The sequence below is a fragment of the Trachemys scripta genome, chromosome 9 (assembly GCF_013100865.1).
Source record: "Trachemys scripta elegans isolate TJP31775 chromosome 9, CAS_Tse_1.0, whole genome shotgun sequence".
Taxonomy (NCBI): domain Eukaryota; kingdom Metazoa; phylum Chordata; order Testudines; family Emydidae; genus Trachemys; species Trachemys scripta.
In genome coordinates, this window is record NC_048306.1 from 47,739,771 (window position 1) to 47,762,211 (window position 22,441).

The 22,441-nt window shown below is 48.6% G+C and overlaps 1 protein-coding gene across 5 annotated transcripts in view; it reads left to right on the top strand.

The window, feature by feature from the left end:
- The window catches only part of SNED1 (sushi, nidogen and EGF like domains 1), a 143,181-nt gene that overhangs the window by 58,723 nt on the left and 62,017 nt on the right, over positions 1 to 22,441 (top strand). For all 5 annotated transcript variants that reach the window (XM_034782201.1, XM_034782204.1, XM_034782205.1 and 2 more), the window contains exons 3-10: positions 448 to 588; positions 2,221 to 2,383; positions 5,981 to 6,106; positions 6,584 to 6,697; positions 16,152 to 16,265; positions 17,631 to 17,744; positions 17,928 to 18,044; positions 18,941 to 19,066. In XM_034782201.1, the coding sequence (XP_034638092.1) occupies positions 448 to 588; positions 2,221 to 2,383; positions 5,981 to 6,106; positions 6,584 to 6,697; positions 16,152 to 16,265; positions 17,631 to 17,744; positions 17,928 to 18,044; positions 18,941 to 19,066 (1,015 nt within the window). The remainder of the gene's footprint in view (positions 1 to 447; positions 589 to 2,220; positions 2,384 to 5,980; positions 6,107 to 6,583; positions 6,698 to 16,151; positions 16,266 to 17,630; positions 17,745 to 17,927; positions 18,045 to 18,940; positions 19,067 to 22,441) is intronic.

Here is a 22,441-nt window from a genome sequence, read left to right on the forward strand (position 1 = left end):
CATGGGAGATGTAGTCCAGCCAGGGAGCAGGGTCCATAGGTTAGACTGCAGGCACAAAGGACCTGGAACTACAATTCCCATAAGGCACTGCAGCAGCAATGCAAGAAGACTCAATGCTTAATGTCAATGCAAAATGAAACAAAACATCTACTTGATTTTCTTGATGGAACATTCTGTGGAAATCTCTCTTTTCCCATGGAAAAAATTCAGTGTCAACAAAACCCCATTTTCTAATAGCAAAATGTTCCACCTGAACAGATTCCACTAACTTTAGTCCTTTCTAAAGGCAAAGTGTCTTTCTCCAATGAGTTCTCCCAAACTAAACGGTCCAATCCAAACGGGTCAGTCTATTTTCTCTCCATTCCCAGCTGTTTCTTCCTCTGCCAGTCTCCCTCCTCTGCTCTAGCTCCTCCTTCCTTAACCTGGATGTTTCTCCTGCTCTTGTAGGTAAACACCTTCCAGATTGTCCTCATCACTGACAGTAAACTCTCCTTTACCATCTTCAACTATGAGTCTATCACTTGGACCACAGGCATGCATGCCAGTAGCGGGGGAGATTTTGCTGGCCTGGGAGGCATCGCAGCACAGGTAAGCTCTGCCCATTGCAGATGCTGCTTCCTTTCTAATGCCTAGCACCGTAAGTCTTCAGAGCCTCCTGGTGCTATTTCTTTTACTATATTATTAATTTCTTGCCAGGAGCATGAAGCAACTGAGGAAATGTTAATGCTGGGTTTTTTTTAAGTTCTTAAATATCCATGTGTTCTCTCCCTCCTTGATGCTAAGTCCATATAGGGGGCTTTGTTATAGCAAAACCACAGTTCTTTACATTGGCCAATGCCTCTTAATTCCTTTCCTTCCTAACCTCAGACTTCAAGAGCAGCTGCTGCAGCAAGCATAGCTTTCCATTGTATTTTTATTCCAGCCCTGTGTGGTGGGGGGAGGTGTTTTTTTTAAATCAGTGCCCGTTCGGATGTGTGAATTTCCCACCAGTTGCTCTGTCCTTGGCCCGTTGCCTGCTCTCGTTTGAGAGTCTCCAGAAAGCAGGAAATCGCAGGTGTAAAGGAAACAGACACATTTCAAATCCCAGAATTCAAAAGTGCAGATTTTATGGCTGTAAACAGAGCAGTAACCACATGCCTTGGAAGGCAGACAGTGCTCCAGGAACACCCCACCCTAACACTGGCCAAAGAGAAGGGAAGTCTCAGAAAAGTCTCACCCAGTGGCAGTTTGTTAGTGAGTTTGCAAGAGTGAGCTGCAGCCACTCAGAGTGAGACACAGTGGCTGGGCTCTGTGTAGGAACAGCAGGACTCCACATGGCAAAGGAGCCTACTTGGCCTATGCTAGCAGAGCTGTTCCCCTGGACTTATTTCCATCCAAAATTTGTCTGGGCTCAACCTGCACACACTATGCCAGGTGCAGAGGAGAATGAAAATAGAATAGATGTCACATGCTTTTTCCAAGGAGTGAGTCATCAACATGAGGAGATTGCTAAGGCAACGAATGCTTCTGTTTGCTGAGGCTGCTATGTTGAGCCATGCAGGAGGAGTGTTTCAATGGGCAGGCCTTTGAATTACCTTTCTTTTAAAGCTGTCGTCAGTAGGTAGACCGGCCCTGTTTCCTGCTTTTTGTTCATAACCATTCTGTGTACAGCCATGCAGGACTTCCTACCAGCCAGGATTGTGTACTCCTTACATTGTTGGTTGTGTTCCTAGAAGGCCCAGCTGAGATTAGGGCTTTGTTGTGCTGGGTGCTGTGCAGACATGCAGGATACGCCTGCAGTGCACTGGGAGGGGTAATTTCCAGGCAGGTAGATGTACATGCTCTATCTTTGATGGAGCTAGCATGCTAAAAATAGCAGTGAGAGCTGGCAACACGGCCTAGCCACCTGCATACAATGGTACTCAGGTGGCTAGATCAGTGACAGAGCCAGGATTAAAACTTAGGTCTTCTGAGTCCTAGTACTGTGCCTTAACCACTAGACAACACCATTTCCAGGGCCTTGTTGTGCTGTGCCCTGTATACATGTGGCCAGCACCCCCAGAGCATAAGCTAATAGTGAGATGATAGTGAAATAAACAGCAGTCAAATAAACCAACTTCTTCTCTTTTTTATTCCATGTGGATTTCTTCTCAGGGTGCTGGACCATGGTGGAAACGAGGCATCCTGGTCTCTTTCCCTTCCCCCCACTAGAGTTTTCACTTTCCGCCCTTGTATTCCTAGGCAGGTTTCAATGCTGGTGATGGAAAGCGCTACTTCAACATCCCCGGATCCCGCACCGATGACATTGTCGACGTGGAGATGACTACAAATGTGGGTATCCCCGGGCGCTGGGTGTTCAGAATCGATGATGCCCAGGTGCAAGTGGGGGGCTGCAACAACACAAGTAAGAGAACAGCAGTTAGGTTTGTTTAAACAAACAATTCTTCATTCCCTTCACTGGGTTCTCTTTCTTTCCCTGGGTAATGCCAGTGCCCATGAAAAGTGGGAAGAGAGCAGCCATGCAGAGGGACTTATCAGGAAAAAGAGCTAAGGGTATTGTGGGAGGAAATCCTAGAAACCACCAGCCCAATGAATGGCTGCAGTAAAATAAATGACCAATGGAATACTAGATGCATTGATATAAGGCCAGAGTACCAAGCAAACCAAAGTGAGGTGGTTACTGTACCACGCACTGGCTGAGCCAAGTTCAAGGCCATACGCCTCTTGCTGAGGTTGATGGGAGTTTTCCTCCTATACCATGGCTGAGTGGCTCACTGTTTGCTCGCTCATGGGAAGGCTGCTCTCCTTGAAGGGGTGCACCATAGAACAATAAGGCTACATTTTTAATGAGAAAAGGGCTAACGATGTCAGGCCAAATTCAACTCCCTTAAGCAAGGCAGTGCTCTGTTGCAATGAATGGAGTTGTGCCTGCTTCTCCTAGGGCTGCATTTGGCCCGTTGGCCCTCTCTGCATTGGGGAAGAGATAACTGTGTGGTGTCGGGAGTGAAGTATTCACCATTATGAATGTGTTTGATAAGGGGGGAGGTGATAAACGTCTCTTGCTGATGAGATTCAGAGATGTACATAACCACTGTGGGTGCTGGAATGAAGGTCTCTCTCTTGAGTGCCTGGGATTTAAATTTGGGCTCAATATCTCTTAAAAATAGGAAAACAATGGGAAAACTAACGGGAAATGGGGAATTCCAGCAGGACAACTGTAAAATGTAATAAGTAAGGTGGAATAAAGAAGAAATATAAGAGGAAGGACCTAGGAGAGCCAGGTTCAATTCCCTATTCTGCTTGTGTTACCTTGGACAAGTCACTTAAGGTTTGTTTACATGAGAAATTACATGGGTATAGTTGTGTGGCTCCCAAAGCGACATAAGCTAAACTGTAAAAAGGCCACTCTCAGCCACTCTTATATTGGAATGAGAGCATCCGCATGGGCAGTGACAGGGTATAACGCTCACAGGTCCTAGCAAGCACCCACCCACTAGGATTGCTGTGAGGAGAATCCAAGCCTCTGTCCTCTGGATCCCTGGGGTGTTTCAAGCTCCTGGAGCCTGACTGGAGTTCAGCCATTGCCCCAGATAACACTGTGAGGGCACAGACCTTCTATCCAGCACCCCTCTTCCAAGGGGTGGAACCTGCTGTCCAGCACCTAGCCCTGACCCTTCGACTGCTCTATGCTCAAACACACCCCTCCCACAGAACTCCTCCCTAAAGGCGTGTCACTCTCTCTGGGGAACGGAGAAGTTGTGAAGTAGGCACACACACGGTACTACAATCTAACATCTTTATACTCTTTATATTTAATCTGGTAAAGCACAGAGCACCCAAAACAATAAAGCACCCTAAACGCAATGTCCCTCACTAGCTCACTCTTCCCTTGGGGGATCATCTCTATTCAGGCAGGCAGAGTCCTCCATCCCATTGCCTGCTCTGCCCCTGCAGCAGCCTCCCTCAGCATCATCTGGTACAAAATGGCTCTCACCCCCAGCTCACCCACCCTCCTGTGAGTCCCCTTAAAGACTCGTGCTGGGGTTACCTGCTTCTTTTGTTCTGCCATTTGGTGACATTTGTTACTTCCAATCCCCACACGCGCACACACATACACACACCCATGAGACAAGAGGAGGAATTGCCTTCTCCCAGGCAGAGCAAATGCATTATTCAAAGTACATCTTGGGACAGAGAGCACTGAATGCTGATCATTCACCATTGTCTCTCACCTGGCAGACCTATGATGCTACACGGCCAGCTCATGAGGGATTCAGGTACATACATGACATGGTCATTTCATGAGACAATTTCAGAAAATCATCCAAAATTCAGAAGTGGTACAGACAGAACACCCAATTTATCACAATAACTACTGCATTTCAGAGTTGCACCATACCTTATGTAAGCAGGGGAATGGTCCTGCTATTGTGGGGAACTTTCCTAGCTTCTGCACTACCACGGTGGAATCAGCTAGCGAATGGATCTGAGTCCTCACTCCCACTTCCTTTACCCAGAGGCCTGCCTGACCTCAAGGACTCCCCTTCCTCCCTCCTGTGTGGCAGAGTCCTCATAACCCCGACAAGGCTGGGCTCAGGATTCCTGGGAGGCTGAACCCCCAGTCTTATCATGGTCACTTAGGATAGGGGCTAAGGTATCTCCACTCCGGGTGCTTGCTTCACACCGGCCATGTCCCTGGCTCAGTGACCACTACATTAAGTTCAAACCAAATACAAGTCAGCAAACAGAAAATGTAATAAAAATAAGAAAAGAAAGTGGAAAGGTTAAAACAAACAAGGACACACACACACACCCCCGTGGGCATGGGGATACCACAACCAGCCCTCTCTGGGATGTAAGGGAAGGTCACAGTCTGTTCCTCACCTGTCCCAGACCTCCCCCCAGGCCCTGGCTGTTCTGTGGTGACATTGTGGATCAGACCCCGCTCTGGCAGTGGCTACACACCCTCAGGCACTAGTTGGCAGGAACCCCTCTCCCCAGTGGCGCCCCTCCCATTGGGATCATTTCCCACCTTTGAGTCAGGCCTGCAAGGCCTCTTGTCCGGCGACGTCTCCCTGTGCTGGGCCCTCTGCCAAGGGCTCCCCTCACTCTCCATGCTAGCCATGCTCAGCTGCTAGCCATGCTCAGCTCCGGTGTTACTTGTGGCACAGCCGGCATCTGCTCCCCAACTCTGGGCCCACAGCTCCCGCTGTAGCTCAACCCTAGCTCCCCATTGGTGTGGCTGGTCTGTTCAACGCCAGCTTCCAGCTCCGGCTGCTCCAGCTCCCCAGCTCTGCCACCTCTGGCTCAGTGCTGCTGCTGTGCCCCCAGCTCAGCCCTGGCTGCTGCTCTCCCCTTAGCTCTGCCCTACTCTGGCTCAGGCAGCTCCCGCTCACACATAGGATGGGCTCTGGCCTCCTGACTCCCTCATTGCCCTGCCTGCTATGTCAATCAGGCTGACCTGGAGTGTTGGCCTCTCCCCATTGGCCCTGGAGACCGTCAGTCTCAGGATCCTGATTTCTCTTCGTCCCTTCCCCTTTCTTTTGGTACTGGGAGAGGGCTGCCCAAAAACCCCACTAAGTTTCAGTGAGGGGCCAACAGCCCCCTGAGATTTATACTGGTATATGTCCCATATAGAGAGGGACCTAGCCAGTCTGTGCCTCAGTTCCCCATCTGTACAATGGGAATAACAGCTCTGCCATGCCTCCCAGAGGTGCTGTGAGGATAGCTACATTAAAGACTGTGAGGTGCCCAGACACCATAGTAACAGAGGCCATATGAGTACTATAGCCAGAATGTGTTGCCAAATAAATGCACTGAAACAAACCAAACAGATACATTTAAGAGCCAGTGGCACTGGTATGCCATGGCTGGGGCTGGAAGTTCCTGGGGATGCAGGAGGAAGTTGGTTCAGTCCAATGCTATTGTTGCTAAGACATATTGTAGGAGTCCTGTGGCGGGTGTTCTCTTCCATTAAAAGGTGTGCTACCTTGGTTTGCAGCCTCCGTGTGTTTTACATTACGCCCCTGTTTGAATGGGGGGAAGTGTATTGAGGACTGCATCACGGGAAATCCCTCCTACTCCTGCTCCTGCCTTGCAGGCTTCACGGGCAAGAGATGTCATCTTGGTAAGTGCTCTCTGTGCCATCCTGCATGGGCATGTTGATGGGATACAAACATTTCTCCTCCCTCTGAAGCTTGCACCTCCATGTTAGCGTATTCCCTTCTGGAGACCTGCTTCAAACTAACTGCCATTATCCTATGCTGCTTAGCTCCCTCTGGGAAGAAGAAAATTCTCCCAGTCCCAGGAACAACGGCCCCAGGCAGCGGCGGGCAGTGGAGGCCTCAAGGAAGGGGTAGAGAAGGGAGGGGAAGAGGTGGAGTGCAGGCAAGGCAACCATGGCCCAGGTGTCTGGCGGTGGGGCGGCAGCTTTGCCAGGGGAAGCTTAGCCTCCCCTAGCCTGTTATACCCACCACCTATGTTGGTGAGCCCTCCTGGCCATGGGGCCATTCAGGTGTTCCATGTTTCTTTGCTGCTTTTCCCCTTGCCGCAGGGGGACTGTCACGTGCCCCTAACCCTCAACTCCACCTCTGTTCTCTTTCAGATGTGGATGAGTGTCTTTCCCACCCATGTCAGAACAGTGCCACCTGCATCAATGGCATCAACAGCTTCAGCTGTCAGTGCCCACCAGGGTTCAAAGGAGCCATGTGTGAGACAGGTGCGTTGGGCTGCGCAGTAGACATGTGGCCCACAATGCATTGCAGATGGGCTAAAAACCAAATACAGCTTGGCTGAGACAGTGCAAACTCAGTGCACTCTGGGAGAGGATCCTTCATTCTGTTCACACATGGGAACTTGGGGTGAGGGACCTCCACCGGTGTCTGCCCACTTGGGACAGACTCTGGGGACTGGCTCGCTTTCTGCGCATGCAGCTGGATTCAACAGCTATTCCGGCCAATGAAAAGACTTCCTTTGGTTGTACAGGGCTTTGGGTCAGGCCTTTTCCATGGGAGATAGGAACTCCCGAGTTCTGATCCCAGTTCTGACACTGACTCCTGCTGGGGCTTTGGACAAGTCACCTAGCACTATGTTCTCCCATCCTAACTCTCGGTGACATAAATAGGAACACTCCCTGAGGGAGGCACCAATCAGCATGGGTAAGAGTGATTGGAATGGGCCTTTAACCTCCCACTGTCAGTTCCCCCTCTGACAGAGGGGGATAACAGGACGTACCTTACAGAGCAGACAGGCAGCCTGTGGAACTCACTGCGAGGGGATGTCGTGAAGGCCAAAAGCATAACTGGAGTCAAAAAAGAACTGGATACATTCATGGAGGATAGGTCCATCCATGGCTATTAGCCAAGATGGGCAGGGATGCAACCCCATGCTATGGGCATCACTAAGCCTCTGGCTGCCAAATGCTGGGAGTGGATTACTGGGGATGGGTCACTCAATAATTGCTTTGTTCTGTTCATTCCCTCTGAAGCATCTGGCACCAGCCACAGTCAGGGGGAGGATACTGGGCTAGACGGACCATAGGTCTGACCCAGTATAGCCGTTCTTATGAGTGTGAGGGACAAGGCTGGGGCTGGGCAACTCCCTTTGGCTCCCCTGAAGAGTTAGGGTAAGATCCTCCCCATTGAGTAATACCTACCTCTGCAAATAACCCCACTGAATCAATGGGCTTCTTGTGGAACGAAGTGCAGCTGCACGAAGGGGCAGTATAAGACAGTCCAGACTCACCCCTGAAGCACCTCCTGCTGGTCATCCAGCAAATTAGCTCACCAACCCCTAGAGCACCCTCTGCAGGCCAGTGATCTGCCTTGTCATCTGCACTAGCCCTGTGTCCCTCCCAGGACCCTGGTGCCCCTTGCCCTGGGTGCTGCCCCCTAGCAATACCCCCACACGCTAGGTCTCCCCTCCCAGGGGAACCCCCACCCACTAACCAAACCTCACCTCAGGATAAGGCCACTGCCAGTCACCAACTAGCCCCCCGCCCCCTGGGGCAGACTGCAGTATAGGCCACTCATCATCAGCAAGGTTGGGTTTGGACCTGCTGCCTTGGCCTAACCCTGGGCTGCCCTCTGCAACCCCCAGTACCCCTTGGGGTATTACCAGGCCACAGGCTGGGGCTCACCAGCTCCTCAGCCTTTCCCCAGCCCTGCTCCACTACAGGTACCCTCTCTAGCTCCCTACAGCCAGGCCCTTCTCTCTCTGAAGGTAGGGAGAGAGACTGTTGGGCTCCTGGCTCCCAGCCTCTTTATACAGGCCATCTGGGCTCTGATTAGGGTATGGCCCAGCTGCAGCCATTTCCCCCAATCAGCCACCTTGCCCAGCCCAAGCCATCTGCAGGGCTTTTCCAACTCCTCAGGGCAGGAGCAGGTGTCCATCCCGCTACAGGCAGGATCTGGCTCTTGAGGCCGGTCAGTGCTCGGTAGTTTTTATCCAGCAGGGACCTTCAACCGGCTTAAAGAAATACCCACCGAGCTCAATGGCATGGTCCAGAAGCGGTTCTGAGCTCCTTGTAGAGAGCTACATGCGTCCTGGATTTGGACCTTGCAAATCCAAATGAAACTGGTGCGGCTGCAAGTGCCTCTTATCTGACACTGATGGCGCATTTCTGAGCAGTCTGGGTGTTAACACAGTGCATGTCAGCAAGTCATTTTGAAGCCCCCTCCACTGTCAGTAGGTCCTGCTTAGTGAAACAAGCTATGTGCTGTTTAATTAGAATGCAAGTGGCCCTGCTCTCTGCAATACTTTCACCAGTTCAGGTTTGATCCAGAGCCCTTTGAAGTCAATGGGAACCTTTCCCCTGACTTCCATGAGCTTTGGATACAGCCCTTGTCGTACTGAGTCGATGCTAATCCAAACAGCAATGTAATCAGGAACTAGCATATCCACCCAGTCATGTGACACGTGTAGACTCCTCTGGGCATGAGGATGGCAGCAAGGACCATATTTCAAGAGCTCAAGGGCAGATGTTCAAGTTCTCAGCACCCACAATCGGAACCAGATTTTCAGAAGAGCTCAGCTTCCCTTTAGAGACCTAAATAAGGGGCAGAGTTTCAAGAGTGCTCAGCACCCAACATGGTCCTCAGCATCCTTTGTCGTGGAACCCCATCAAGACACCCCAGCCTCCATGCTGGTGAGGGTATCTTATGTGCCCTAGGACAACTAAGCCAATAAACAGAGAGGGAAATTCTGAACCAACCTACTGAAAAAATCTTATAAATAAGCCTGTGTAAGCCTCTACAGAGCTGTATCTAAAGGGGAGACCCATTCGCTTAGTTCTCAGAGATCTTAAAACAAAGAACAGAAGCTTAGCTCTGAGCTATTCAAGTCTGGACACATTAGTGTCCGTGTCCTCAGCCATCCTGCCTGATTTCCTGATCCCTTGGGACGGGAAGTGGTCGGCATTCTCTAGAGAGGCAAGAAGATATTACAGCCCCGGCTCAGTTCTCCCTTGCAGTTGGACGCCAGGCTGCTGTACCTTTGGAGCTCATGTACTTCCAAGCCTACTAAGTCTGAGCAGTGTCCAGACTCTGTCTCTAAGTCTGGCTTCTCTGGAACCCTTCCAAGGTACAGTTCCCCGCTGTCTAGTTCCCCTTCTCAGGATGTCAGATCCTGTGGTCCAGCTGCCTAGACTCCAAGGCCAGTACTGCTCCATAAGTCTCCCCAAAACTTAAGCATGTCCTCCCCAGTGCTTTTCCTAAAGTTTTTCCTGATATGTAACCTAAGTCTCCCTTGCAGCAGATTAAACCCCTTACTTCTTGTCCTACCTTCAGTAGACGTTGAGAGCAGATAATCACAGTCCTTTTTATAACAGCCCTTAACATATTTGATTACTGTTGTCAGATCCCCCTCAGTTGTCTTTTCTCAAGACTAAACATGCCTATGTTTTTTAAGTAAGGTTTTTAAAACCTTTTATCAGAACTGGAGACACTGCTCTCGCTGAGGCCTCAGAAGTGCTGTGTACAGCAGGATAATTACCTCCCATGACCACACTCCTGTTCTATCATTTCCTGGGTCCTCTTTGGTCCTCTTTTTAATGATAGGTACTTCAGTCCTTGTGACCTCACCTGTCCTCCAGGAGTTCTCAAAGATAATTGATAACAGTTCCAAGATTACTTCAGCTAGTTCTTTAACTATCTTAGGATGAATTTCATCAGACCCTGATGACTTGACTATATCTAATTTATCTAAGTATTCTTTAAACTGTTCTATCCTTATTTTGGCTTCTGTTCCTTCCTTCTTGTTGTTAATATTAATTGTGTGAGTATTTGGTCACCATTAACATTTTCAGTGAAGAGTGAAGCAAAATAGGCATTAAACACCTCAGCCTTTTTGATGTCAGTCATTACTACATGGGCAGTGCATGACTCCTGCATTTGGGCAGGTTAGGCACGACCGGAAGCTCCCAAGAAGTGGGGGGCCCCACCCTCTGCTCTGTCCCAAGGCCCCGCCCACACTCCACCCCTGCTCTGCCCCTAGGCCCTGCCCACACTTCACACCTGCCCCATCCCGCCCATCTCTTATGTTTCTTCACCCACCGCTCGCTCCTCTCTGCCACCTTCCCCGAGGTCCCCCCTGTGATGGGTTGGATCACAGAAACCCCCTTGGGAACTGCCAACTGATGTGCCAAGACTACTTCTGCCCCTGCTTTCCTGCCCTGGCAGCTTGGGACTTCAGTGCCCTGCCTGGTTTGAGCCAGACTCGCTAGCCTGCTGCAAACCCAGACCCAGGTCTGAGCCACGTCCCTTAACAGATGTAGGCTTAATTGAAAGCAGCTTAAGAAGTGTTCCTGTCTTTAACACTCAGATGCCCAACTCCCAATGGGATCCAAACCCCAAATAAATCCATTTTACATTGTTCGCCCTCTCTAACACTGATAGAGAGAGATGCACAGCTGTTTGCCTCCCCCCCAGGTATTAATACATAGTCTGGGTCAATGAATAAGTAAAAAGTGATTTTATTAAATACAAAAAGTAGGATTTAAGTGGTTCTAAGTGGTAACAGACAGAACAAAGTGAATTACCAGGCAAAATAAAATAAAACCTGCAACCCTATGCCTAATCCAGTAAGAAAACTGAATACAGATAAAATCTCACCCTCAGAGATGTTTCAATAAGCTTCTATCACAGACTGGACGCCTTCCTAGTCTGGGCACAATCTTTTCCCCTGGTACAGCCCTTGGTCCAGCTCAGGTGGTAGCTAGGGGATTTCTCATGATTGCAGCCCCCTTTGTTCTGTTCCACCCCCTTATATGGCTTTGGCAAAAGGCAGGAATCTTTTGTCTCTCTGGGTCCAGTCCCCCCGCTCCCTTCTAAATGGAAAAGCACCAGGTTAAAGATGTCACTGTAAGACTTCATTACCCACTTGCCAGCACACACATATACAGGAAGACTTACAGGTAAAACAGAGCCATCTACAAACAATTGTCCTGGTTAATGGGAGCCATCAAGATTCCAAACCACCATTAATGGCCCACACTTTGTATAATTACAATAAGCCTTCAGAGTTATATTTCATATTTCTGGTTTCAGATACAAGAGTGATACATTCATACAAATAGGATAAACACACTCAGTAGATTATAAGCTTTGTAATGATACCTTACAAGAGACCTTTTGCCTAAAGCATATTCCAGTTACATTATATTCACACTCATTAGCATATTTTCATAAAATCATATAGACTGCAATGTCACACCCCTGCCTGCCCACTCCTCTCAACCTCCTCCCCCAATGCCCCCATCCACCCACCATTTAATAGTTTCATCATCAGCCTGGTGAAGAGCCAGTAGCTCGCCATCAAAGCAAGTCGGTGAGCACTTGTCAAGGATATGTGACAGTCTGACATTGACGACATCTACATGATGGATTGTTAGAGAAACCCCATTTGAAAAGATTGGCCACACAATTACCCTGTCCTATATGAAGCCAGGTCAGGGATGACCACTGGTACCTTGGCAGGTCAAAACTTGGTGGGCAGATGGTTGGGTCAGTGATGAGAGAGTGATTAATAACTGTCGTTGCTGACCACTCGTTATGCTGAGCAGATTTCACCGCCATGCCCTGTGGTGGCATAAGTGACCAAAAAGGGTGTCTAGAAGACAGGTGAACTAGCGCGTGGTTGAACAGGTCTGAGTACAGAGGCAAGTTGCTGTTCTCACAGATCTTGGCCAGGAGCACGATGGTGGCCCCCACATGATGGTGGCGAATATAGAGCAGTGCTATGTTACTAAGTTTTGGCAGCCATGCAACAGAGTTGCATGTAAAGTCCCAGTAACAATGCACATAGCTTTGTTAGCTCTACATTGATCAGCCTCGTGTGAGACAAGTGACCCCAGACAGGAACACAGTACTCTGCTGTTGAACAGCTGAGAGCAAGGGCTGATGTTCTCAGCATCCAGGCACTCACACCCCAGGTTGAGACAGCCAGTTTTCTGAGCAAATTGCTCTGAGTGCTAACTTTGGCTACTGTCTTCTTCAAGTAGTGCATCAATGACCTATCCAATGTCACGCCGGGGTAAACCAGGTTTGGGTCGTGCTGCAGGCATTGGCCATTTAAGAAAATATTTAGCTTGTGGCTTGTGCTTGCATTATGCAGATGAAATACACCAGAAACTATCTTGGAAAAGCTCGGCTGCAGGTGCCATCAACTACAGTAGTCTGCCATGAGTTTCACAGCATCATTCAGAAGCTTGTCAATTTCTGAGAAGCACTGAGCTTGGTAGCTGCAGCAGATGTCATCAGCATAGATAAACTTGGGTAAGAGTATCAGGGGGTAGCCGTGTTAGTCTGTATCCACAAAAACAACAAGGAGTCTGGTGGCACCTTAAAGACTAACAGATTTATTTGGGCATAAGCTTTCAAGGGTGAAAAACCCACTTCTTCAGATAAACTTTGATATACACTGAACAGTACTGAGAATAGAACTGAACCTTGAGGAATACAGTTAACATGACACTTCCAGGAACTGAAACAGTCACTCATGAGTACTCTGAACTGCCTATTTTGAAGTAAGAGCTCTACTACTTTGACCACCCAATGAGGGGCAACTCAAGAGCATTTATACAGACGGCCTCTGTGCCAAACTGTGTCATAAGCAACAGTCTAATCCAGGAAGACAGCTGTTGTCTTTAGATTTTGTTGAAAACCATTTCTGATAAGGGTGATCAAGGCTAGACCTTGATCACAGATGCTACGTCCTTTCCTGAACCCTGCCTGCTCAACCTGCAAGACAGCATCCAAATCTGGAGCAATTTGTTGAAGAATCAAATACTCAAACACCTTGAAACGCACTGACAGCAAGGATTTTGGGCAGTAACTCACCATATTTCAAGGGTCCTTGCCCGGCTTGAGAATGGCAATAATCTTTGCTTGACACCAAATGCACGGGAGCGTCTTCTCATTAATGACCCATATATAGAAATTAGTGAGCCACAGTGTCACCTTTGATCCAAGGGGCTGAAGGAATTCCAGCAAGATATTCTCATACCCATTATTTTTCCAACCGACTTCTGGGTAGTTAAAGTCCCCCATTACTGCCAGGCCTTGTGTTTTATATATTTCTGTTATTTGTTCTAGAAATGCCTCATCCCCCTCCTTTTCCCCAGCCCCTACCACAATGTCATCCCTATTTTTTCCCCTTTTATCTTTACCCAGAGGCTCTTAACTGGTCTGCCTCTCTCCTCCTTCTGGACATCAGAACAAGTGTGTATGGTTTTGCTGTATAATGCAACACCACCTCCCTTTTTACGCTGTCAGCCCTTCCTTCCATAGAGAACCAGACTTCTCTATGCCAATATTTCAGTCATGACATTTATCCCACCAAGGCTCTGTGATGCCAATAAAGTCACAATTTACCTTACGTAGTAACATTTCCAATTTTTCCTGTTTATTCCCCATATGCCTTGCATTTGGGTATAGACATCTAAGTTGCCAAGCAGATTTCCCCACTGATTTCCCTCTTATGATCCATGCATTTCCAGTATGTCAGCCTTCAGCAGTGCTGATGCTTCTCCCCTTCAGGGCAGATGACATAGGCGTCTTACACCTCAGCATTGATTCAGGACATTACTCCATGCAGCAAGCTGAGGACATCAGTACTCAGAGACACAGTCTCTGATCATGATTGCAATGTGCCACCTCCTGCCAAACTTGCGTGGGTGCAGATGAGGGTGTTCAGAGGCCTAATTTTGGAAGGGAGAGGCTCTTGTGATAGCTCAGCTGAGTGGTGATGGGACAGCAGAGGGCAATGGGGTGAATCTGCAAGGTGTGAATATGCTTCTTGCCGTCCAGCTGGGGAGAGTGAGAGCCGGCCAGCAGGGGCAATTTGGGGGCAATTGGAGGAGGGTTCACAGAGGCCGGGTGCCTAGGGCCCTGGGAGGAATGTGGCAAATGGGGATAGGGTGACCACGTTTGTTGGCTTGAAATAAGGGAGAACCACATGAAAAATAAGGGACAACACTTTATTTTAAGGGACATTGCAGGGAAACACCATTTCTCTTTGCATAGCATGTATTTGTCTCTCAAGTATACACTTCTGCTGCCCTCAAGAATACAATGCAATTGTCATAAACTTCAATTTAATATTTCAAATGGTAAAGGGACAGTCCCTTCAAATAAGGGATGGATGGTCACCCTAAGGAGCAAATCAGTGATTTAAGGGACAGTCCCTTAAAATAAGGGATGGCTGCTCCCCCTAGTTGGGGTGTGCATATCTGTCCCATAGAGCCCTACAGCACTTGCTTCAGATGTGGCCACCTGGGGCTCTAGAGGGGCTGTGTCAAGCCCATGTTTGGCATCCCGCCCCAAATGAGTAGAGTTCCCACATCCAGGATATAAAAGACTGGGACATCCAGGATGATCCAGAGTCCATACAACTGAACAGCTGACTGTGTGTACTGAGCACCCATCCCAGGTCAGCTGTCTAACAAGGTAAGGTGCTGCTCAGGATGCACAACGGTGCGGTGGGGCCCATAGTCATTCTATGAATCCAGGCTGGAGGGGTTGGGGTGCACAAGAGCTGTAGGATTGGGATCGGTTATGTACAAAGCATGCTGCCATGGCAGATGATGATTCTGGTATTGGGGCCTCATCTGGAGCCAACTGAAATCCAAAGCATCTTTACATTGACTCCAATGGGCTTTGGCTCCGGTCCTTATTGGGAGCCAGCAGGCAGAAGCTGGACAAAAAGCTACACCTGCCTGGCAGACAGCTGTCACTTAGGGTCAGATAGAGCCAAACACGAGGGTTTCCTTCCAGAAATGCCGAGCAGGAGGAATTGCAAACAAACACTGACCAGAGCTTCCACTGGGGGCTGTTCTCAGAGTAACAGATAGCTGCGCCTGCCCAGCTCAATGGACTGCTCTGGATGAGCCACCTCAGTCCGAGCACAGGCCCATGGTACTACCACCGGCCTCAGCAACTTGCCCTAAATAGCTGCAGTGTCTTGGCCTTCAATAAGAAAACTTGTCCTAGGGAGCAAATAAGAAAGTGGATGTTTACTAAAGGAAAACACATCCAAGAGCAAACATGGCACCAGCACCCAAAGGAAGAAGGTAAATGAACCAGCTGAACTGTCCAAGCCAGGGAATATTGTCTGATTTGCCCCAGTGTAACAATAGCATCCTACATGGTATACATCTCTGTATAACTCCTTCCTCCTTGCATGTCACTGTTGAACCAGACTTCATGGGAGCAAGTGCTAAAGGGGAGGGAAATGTAATGAAAAGGTACGTGATTTACTTAAAAAAAAACTAATGTGCAAGAATTGGAGAAAATGAATTAGTGCTGCCCTCTGCTGGTGTGATGGTGCTTGGCTCCCTGGGATAATATGATTTTTGATGGTAGGGCTAGTGCCTGCTATAAAGATGAACAAAAGACCCTGCATTTTGAGGACCTGTCTTTCCATAAAGGCCCTGGGATTCACAAGCTGTCCTCCTCCCTTTCTCCAGCAGTAGGACTTGAATGGGAGGAAAAACACCAGCAGTCCAGTTCCCTTTCCAGCTAAAGGATCTGATGGGGAAGCAGTGCCTGGGAAACAGTCCTTACAGCAACTATGGGGGTGGGCTTGGAAGGTGCGACAGTTCCAGGTTGGGAGGAGTTGGGCGTGTCATTCCCCAGCACTAGATTCAATCTCTCATTTGTTTATTTTGAACATTGCAGTGGAGTCGCCCTGTGAAATGAAGGAGTGCCAGAACGGCGGGCAGTGCCAAGTGGCAAACAAGACAGCGGTGTGTGTGTGTCAGGCAGGATATACAGGAGACTCCTGTGGGATAGGTAAGAAGCCAATTGGATGACCACATGTTGGAATGGCCTCAAGTGAGAGGTGAAGTTTTAGGGTGACATCTCATATGTTCCACTTGAACTGAGGTGAATTTATGGGCCTCCTAGCAGGTGTTGGATTGTGCCCACGGAGGTACAGTTTTTGGAGGGCGAGGTTCTGTATTGTTATTGTACATTTAGTTGATTTTCAACTCCATCCCTGCACACCTGGATCCATATAGATTATTACTCTCCTCTGAAAGCATTCACAAGGATCTTAGAGGAAGTAAAGACGTATGTGTAGGTCAGAGATGAGACCACACCTAATACCAGACAGGTCCACATGGCAGGGAGGTCAATGGTGAAAGTGGAGTGAGCTAGACCAGGGATCGGCAACCTTTGGCATGCGACTCGCCAGGGTGTTTACATGCCACATCCGCAGGTTCAGCCGATTGCAGCTCCCACTGGCCGCATTTCGCCACTCCTGGCCAATGGGGGTAGCAGGAAGCGGCAGCCAGCACATTCCTCGGCCCGCGCCACTTCCCGCAGCCCCCATTGGCCTGGGACGGCGAACCGTGGCCAGTGGGAGTCGCGATCGGCCAAACCTGCGGATGCGGCAGGTAAACAAACAGGCCCGGCCCACCAGGGTGTTTACCCTGGCGAGCCACGTGCCAAAGGTTGCCGATCCCTGAGCTAGACCAAAACGTGGCTATGAGGGCAGAGACAAAGAAGTACACTAGAAGTGCACTTAGGAGGGAGGGATAGCTCAGTCGTTTGAGCATGGGCCTGCTAAACCCAGGGTTGTGAGTTCAATCCCTAAGGGTGCCATTTAGGGATCTGGGGCAAAAATCTGTCTGGGAATTGATCCTGCTTTGAGCAGGAGTTTGGACTAGATGACGTCCTGAGGTCCCTTCCAACCCAGATATTCTATGCTTCTATGACACATGAAGCAAGCATCTGGGAGTTGGAGGAGGGCAGAGTTTGTTTACGTGCCACATCCGCAGGTTCAGCCAATTGCAGCTCCCACTGGCCTCATTTCGCCGCTCCAGGCCAATGGAGGCAGCAGGAAGCGGCGGCCAGCACATTCCTAGGAGAGAGTGCACAGGTCAGAGACAAGTCAGAAATCTAGAACCTAGCGGATACGTTCAACTGGAGGAGGAGCTGGAGAAGAGATCTAGTCCTAAGGAGATGCACACACCTGGAGTTGGAGTCAGAATAGGGATAGAACTCCAGGAGAGGGTTTGCCTCTCTATATTTCCGGTGGTAAGAGACAGAGCTCCAGCAGGGGGCCTTAACCACATCCATAGATGTGCGTGTTGGGTTTTAGCTGGTCCTGGAGCCAGGGTTAGCCCTGAGCCCCTTGCTGTTCTTCCCCTACAGAAATAAATGAGTGTGAATCCAGCCCCTGCTTGCACGGGGGGCGCTGCATCGACCTGGTGGATAACTACACGTGTGTGTGTGTGGAGCCCTTCGTGGGACAGCGCTGTGAGACAGGTGCCCTTCTCTTATCTGCCCACGGCAACAGCCCCTGTGTAGGGCTGGGATCAGTCCATGGCTGACCCTTCGCCGTTCCTGCCTGCCCATGTGTGGCTGTCCCTCCCCAGGCTTCATCCAGCCATGCTCTTAGCACTCCTGAGTCAGCGGGGCTGAGCCGAGGCTCCCTCTCTCCCACTCCAGACCCCTTGCCGTGTGAGGATAGGAGCTGCAGGAACCGGCAGACCTGTAACTACATCCGCCCAGGACGCTACATCTGCACGTGTTCGCCGGGCTACTACGGCAACAACTGCCAGTACGGTGAGCTCTGCCTTGCTCCTTCCCCCTCAGCTGAGGACATGGGGCTTGACTCTGAGCAGCTTTGTGCTGCTCCCGATGGAAACCCCCTTGGGATTTATGCTGGGCGGGAAGCCCCCAGACAGGACAGAGCTCTATGTCACACCACCTCTCAGCACTCAGAATCAGGCCTGGCCAGGGAGAAGGAGACTGCCCGGGCAGTCCCCAGCCCTTGGGGTGCTCTTGGCAGCAGGCTGTATGCCATAGATTGGATCAGCCCCCAGCTGACCTCAGGGGAGCACAGAAGGGATCCTCCCCAAGTCCTACCCCAACCACCACTCAGGGGAGCAAGCAGCAGATTCGGTAGAACTCCCCCTGGACTGTAACAGGAGCTGAAGGTGCAGGGCCAGGTGTCCCACAGAGGGACTCATCTGAAATGCGCCATTTCACCAAGGCTCCTGCCAAGCCACTTGTGGGAAACGATCGCAAAAGGGCTATGGCCGGGGTTCTCAAACCCCTCAGGGGGTCACAAGGTTATTATGTGGGGGTCATGAGCTGTGAGCCTCCATCCCAAACCCCACTTTTCCTCCAGCATTTATTATGGTGTTAAATATATTAGAAAGTGTTTTTAATTTATAAGGGGGGATCACACTCAGAGGCTTGCTATGTGAAAGGGGTCATCAGTACAAAATTTTGAAGTCAGCTGGGGGCTGATCCAATCCGTGGCATGGCAACCAGTCTTTTCCAGCAGGACCTGCCTGGCTGTTGGAGCTGACCCTGCTGGCCCATCTGACCAGATTCATCTCTGGAGTTACTCCCATTAACATCCTGGAGGGATACTGGGGGGTGTTTTGGCCCCTCCATAGCTTAAATGACTGACTTTTCCTGCCCAGTCTTTCACTGATGTTCACTCTTTGCAGGTGGGCCCAGAATGCCAAGTGCTTGTCTCTCTAGTCCATGCCAGCATGGTGGGAACTGTCTGGAAACCGAACAAGGCTATGTCTGTGAATGCCCAGAGGGCTATATGGGCACTGACTGCAGAGACAGTAAGTAGCAGAGGTGGGGGTTTCTCGAGCCAGAGGTTGATCTCTGGATAGAGTTTTTCTTGGACAGTTTTACTGTTACATTTGAGAGCAGGTCAATTAGATCAAGGGTTGATCAGAGTTCAGGATGTGCACAGACAATCCAGGAAGTTTTTGGGAAGTGTAGGGGACAATTTCCTGGGGCAAGTGCTGGAAGAACCAACTAGGGGCAGAGCTCTTCTTGACCTGCTGTTCACAAACAGGGAAGAATTACACTGCTCTACAGCCAAAATGCTTCTGAAATAAATGTAGTCAAACTTTACTAATTCTGGGTCACTGAAAACGAAAATGATGCTTAAAATTGTTGATTGGCTCTAGTTTTCAAGATATGCTATTGGGTCAGTATATACGACCCTTGACTTGGGAATGGTGGAGGATAAGTGAGTTATAAAGGGAAGGGATCTCAATTTAAACCAGAAATGACTAAAATACATCTTTGACTGGATCTATGAATAAATCTATGACTGGGTTTGGACAGTACTTGCTTTTTAGGCAAAACAATGAATGATGCAATCTGAAGCTGCTATTGCGTCATACATGATATGAATTGCATCGTGTTATTCCTAGAAGTCATGGATGATGCAATCATAACGAAGCTTACATCACTCTGCTGAACAAATTGCCCTAGATCAGCTCTAGAAATCATACAGTGTCGTGCTCTCTGATTTGTCAATGTTTGATTTTGCAAAGGGACACATTTCTGTTTAGCCAAAGTGAGGAGAGATGCTTGTGTGAACAGTGCAGATAACTTCTGCTATGTTTGTGGTGAAGTGACTTTTGCATCACAAAAGCGCAGTATAACCACTATGGTTAAGAAAGCCTATCACCTTTATTTTGGCTGCAAAATTGGAGCTCAGGACAAGAGGTGGGCCCCACACATATGCTGCAACACTTGTGCAACAAATCTTCGCCAGTGGTTGAACAGGAAAAGGAAATCTATGCCTTTTGCAGTGCCAATGATTTGGAGGGAGCCAACAGATCATACCAGCAATTGTTACTTCTGCGTGGTGCCTCTAGTTGGGAAAGGTGTGTCAAAGAAGAAAAAGTGGACTGTGCATTATTCAAACATTCCATCAGCTATACGCCCAGTACCCCATGGAGAAGGACTGCCGGTTCCTGATGCACCAGAATCATCCTCACTTGAGTCAGATGCGGAAGAGGATGAAACTTCTGGTCCTGAACCATCAATGTCACAGGACCCACATTTTCTCCCATCCTCCTCCTCTGAACCACACCTCATAACACAAGGTGAACTGATTGACCTTGTCAGGGATTTGGAGCTACCCAAGAGTAAGGCAGAGCTCTTGGGCTCCAGACTACAGCAGTGGAATCTCCTGGCAGGTGATGTTAGGGTTTCCATGTTCCGTGACCGTGAAAAGGATCTTGTCCTATTCTTCTTCATGGAAGGTGATCTTGTAGCCTGCAACAACATTGATGGTGTGATGGCAACCCTCAACATCGTTCACGATCCAGATGAGTGGAGACTGTTCATTGATTCATCGAAGACGAGTCTTAAAGCTGTTTTACTGCATAATGGCAATGTTTTGCCATCAATTCCAGTTGGTCATGCAGTCCATATGAAGGAAACCTATGACAACATGAAACAACTTTTGAGGTGCATAAACTATGACCAACATCAGTGGCAGCTTTGTGGCGATTTGAAGGTTGTTGCTCTCTTGCTTGGTCTGCAGACTGGATACACAAAGTACTGCTGTTTTCTCTGCGAATGGGATAGTTGTGCAAGAGATTCCCACTACATCAAGAAAGATTGGCCACTCCGACAGTCATTGGAGCCTGGGAGGAAAAGTGTTCAGCATCCACCACTTGTTGAATCAAGGAAGATTTTGTTACCACCCTTACACATCAAGCTGGGTCTGATGAAGAACTTTGTCAAGGCCATTGACAAAACACAAGCAGCTTTCAAGTACCTCCATGGAAAATTTCCAAGGTTAAATGAAGCTAAGCTAAAGGAAGGTGTCTTTGTTGGTCCTCAGATTCGTGAACTTCTTCGAGATGATGCATTTGACCATGCACTGCGTGGCAAGGAAAAGACGGCATGGAAAGCCTTCCAGTTAGTGGCAATAAATTTTCTCGGAAACAACAAGGCAGATAACTACAGGTTGTTGGTGGAAAACCTCCTCAAGCATACAAAAGCCTTGGTTGCAACATGTCACTAAAGATACATTTTTTGCACTCTCATCTAGATTTTTTTCCACCGAATTGCGGAGCAGTGAGCGACGAGCACGGCGAGCGATTTCACCAGGACATTGCAACAATGGAGAAATGCTATCAGGGCAAATGGAGCCCATCAATGTTTGCAAACTATTGCTGGACAGTGACAAGAGATGCTCCATTTAATGAATACAAGAGACAAGCCAAGAAGCGCCGAGTAGACACTGAATAGGACTAAACTATGTACATAATAACAGGGGGTCCTGTGGCACCTTTAAGACTAACAGAAGTATTGGGAGCATAAGCTTTCGTGGGTAAGAACCTCACTTCTTCAGATGCAAGAAGTTCTTATCCACGAAAGCTTATGCTCCCAATATTTCTGTTAGTCTTAAAGGTGCCACAGGACCCTCTGTTGCTTTTTACAGATTCAGACTAACACGGCTACCCCTCTGATACTATGTACATAATAGTTTTTTGCCTTTTGTTTCATAATAAATTTTATTTATATAACCCTTTTGCTGATTTTTAAAGTGTTACATAAACAGGACAGGTGAAATATTATCATGTAAAGCAACCATAAACACATGAAAAGACCCAGGTTTACAATTTATGATTAAAACTCTACTATCTACACAATATACATAGACATAAAATGTAAAAATTTAAATATCTTAGAAACAGTAGCCAATCAGTTGTTTTAATTGTCATATTTGAATTCAGCACATCAAAATACATAATAAATAGCACATTTTATCTCTGAAGCAGACGACTTCTCAAAAATTGTAGACCAGTGTTATTCCTTGACTTTAGCAAAGTTTTTGATACAGTCTCCCACAGTATTCTTGCCAGCAAATTAAAGAAATATGGGCTGGATGAATGGACTATAAGGTGGATAGAAAGCTGGCTAGATCGCCGGGCTCAACAGGTAGTGATCAATGGCTCCGTGTCTAGTTGGCAGCTGGTATCAAGTGGAGTACCCCAAGGGTCGGTCCTGGGGCTGGTTTTGTTCAATATCTTCATTAATGATCAGGAGAATGGCATGGATTGCACCCTCAGCAAATTTGCAGATGACACTAAACTGGAAGTGATAGATACGCTGGAAGGTAGGGATAGGATTCAGAGGTACCTAGACAAATTAGAGGATTGGGCCAAAAGAAATGTGATGAG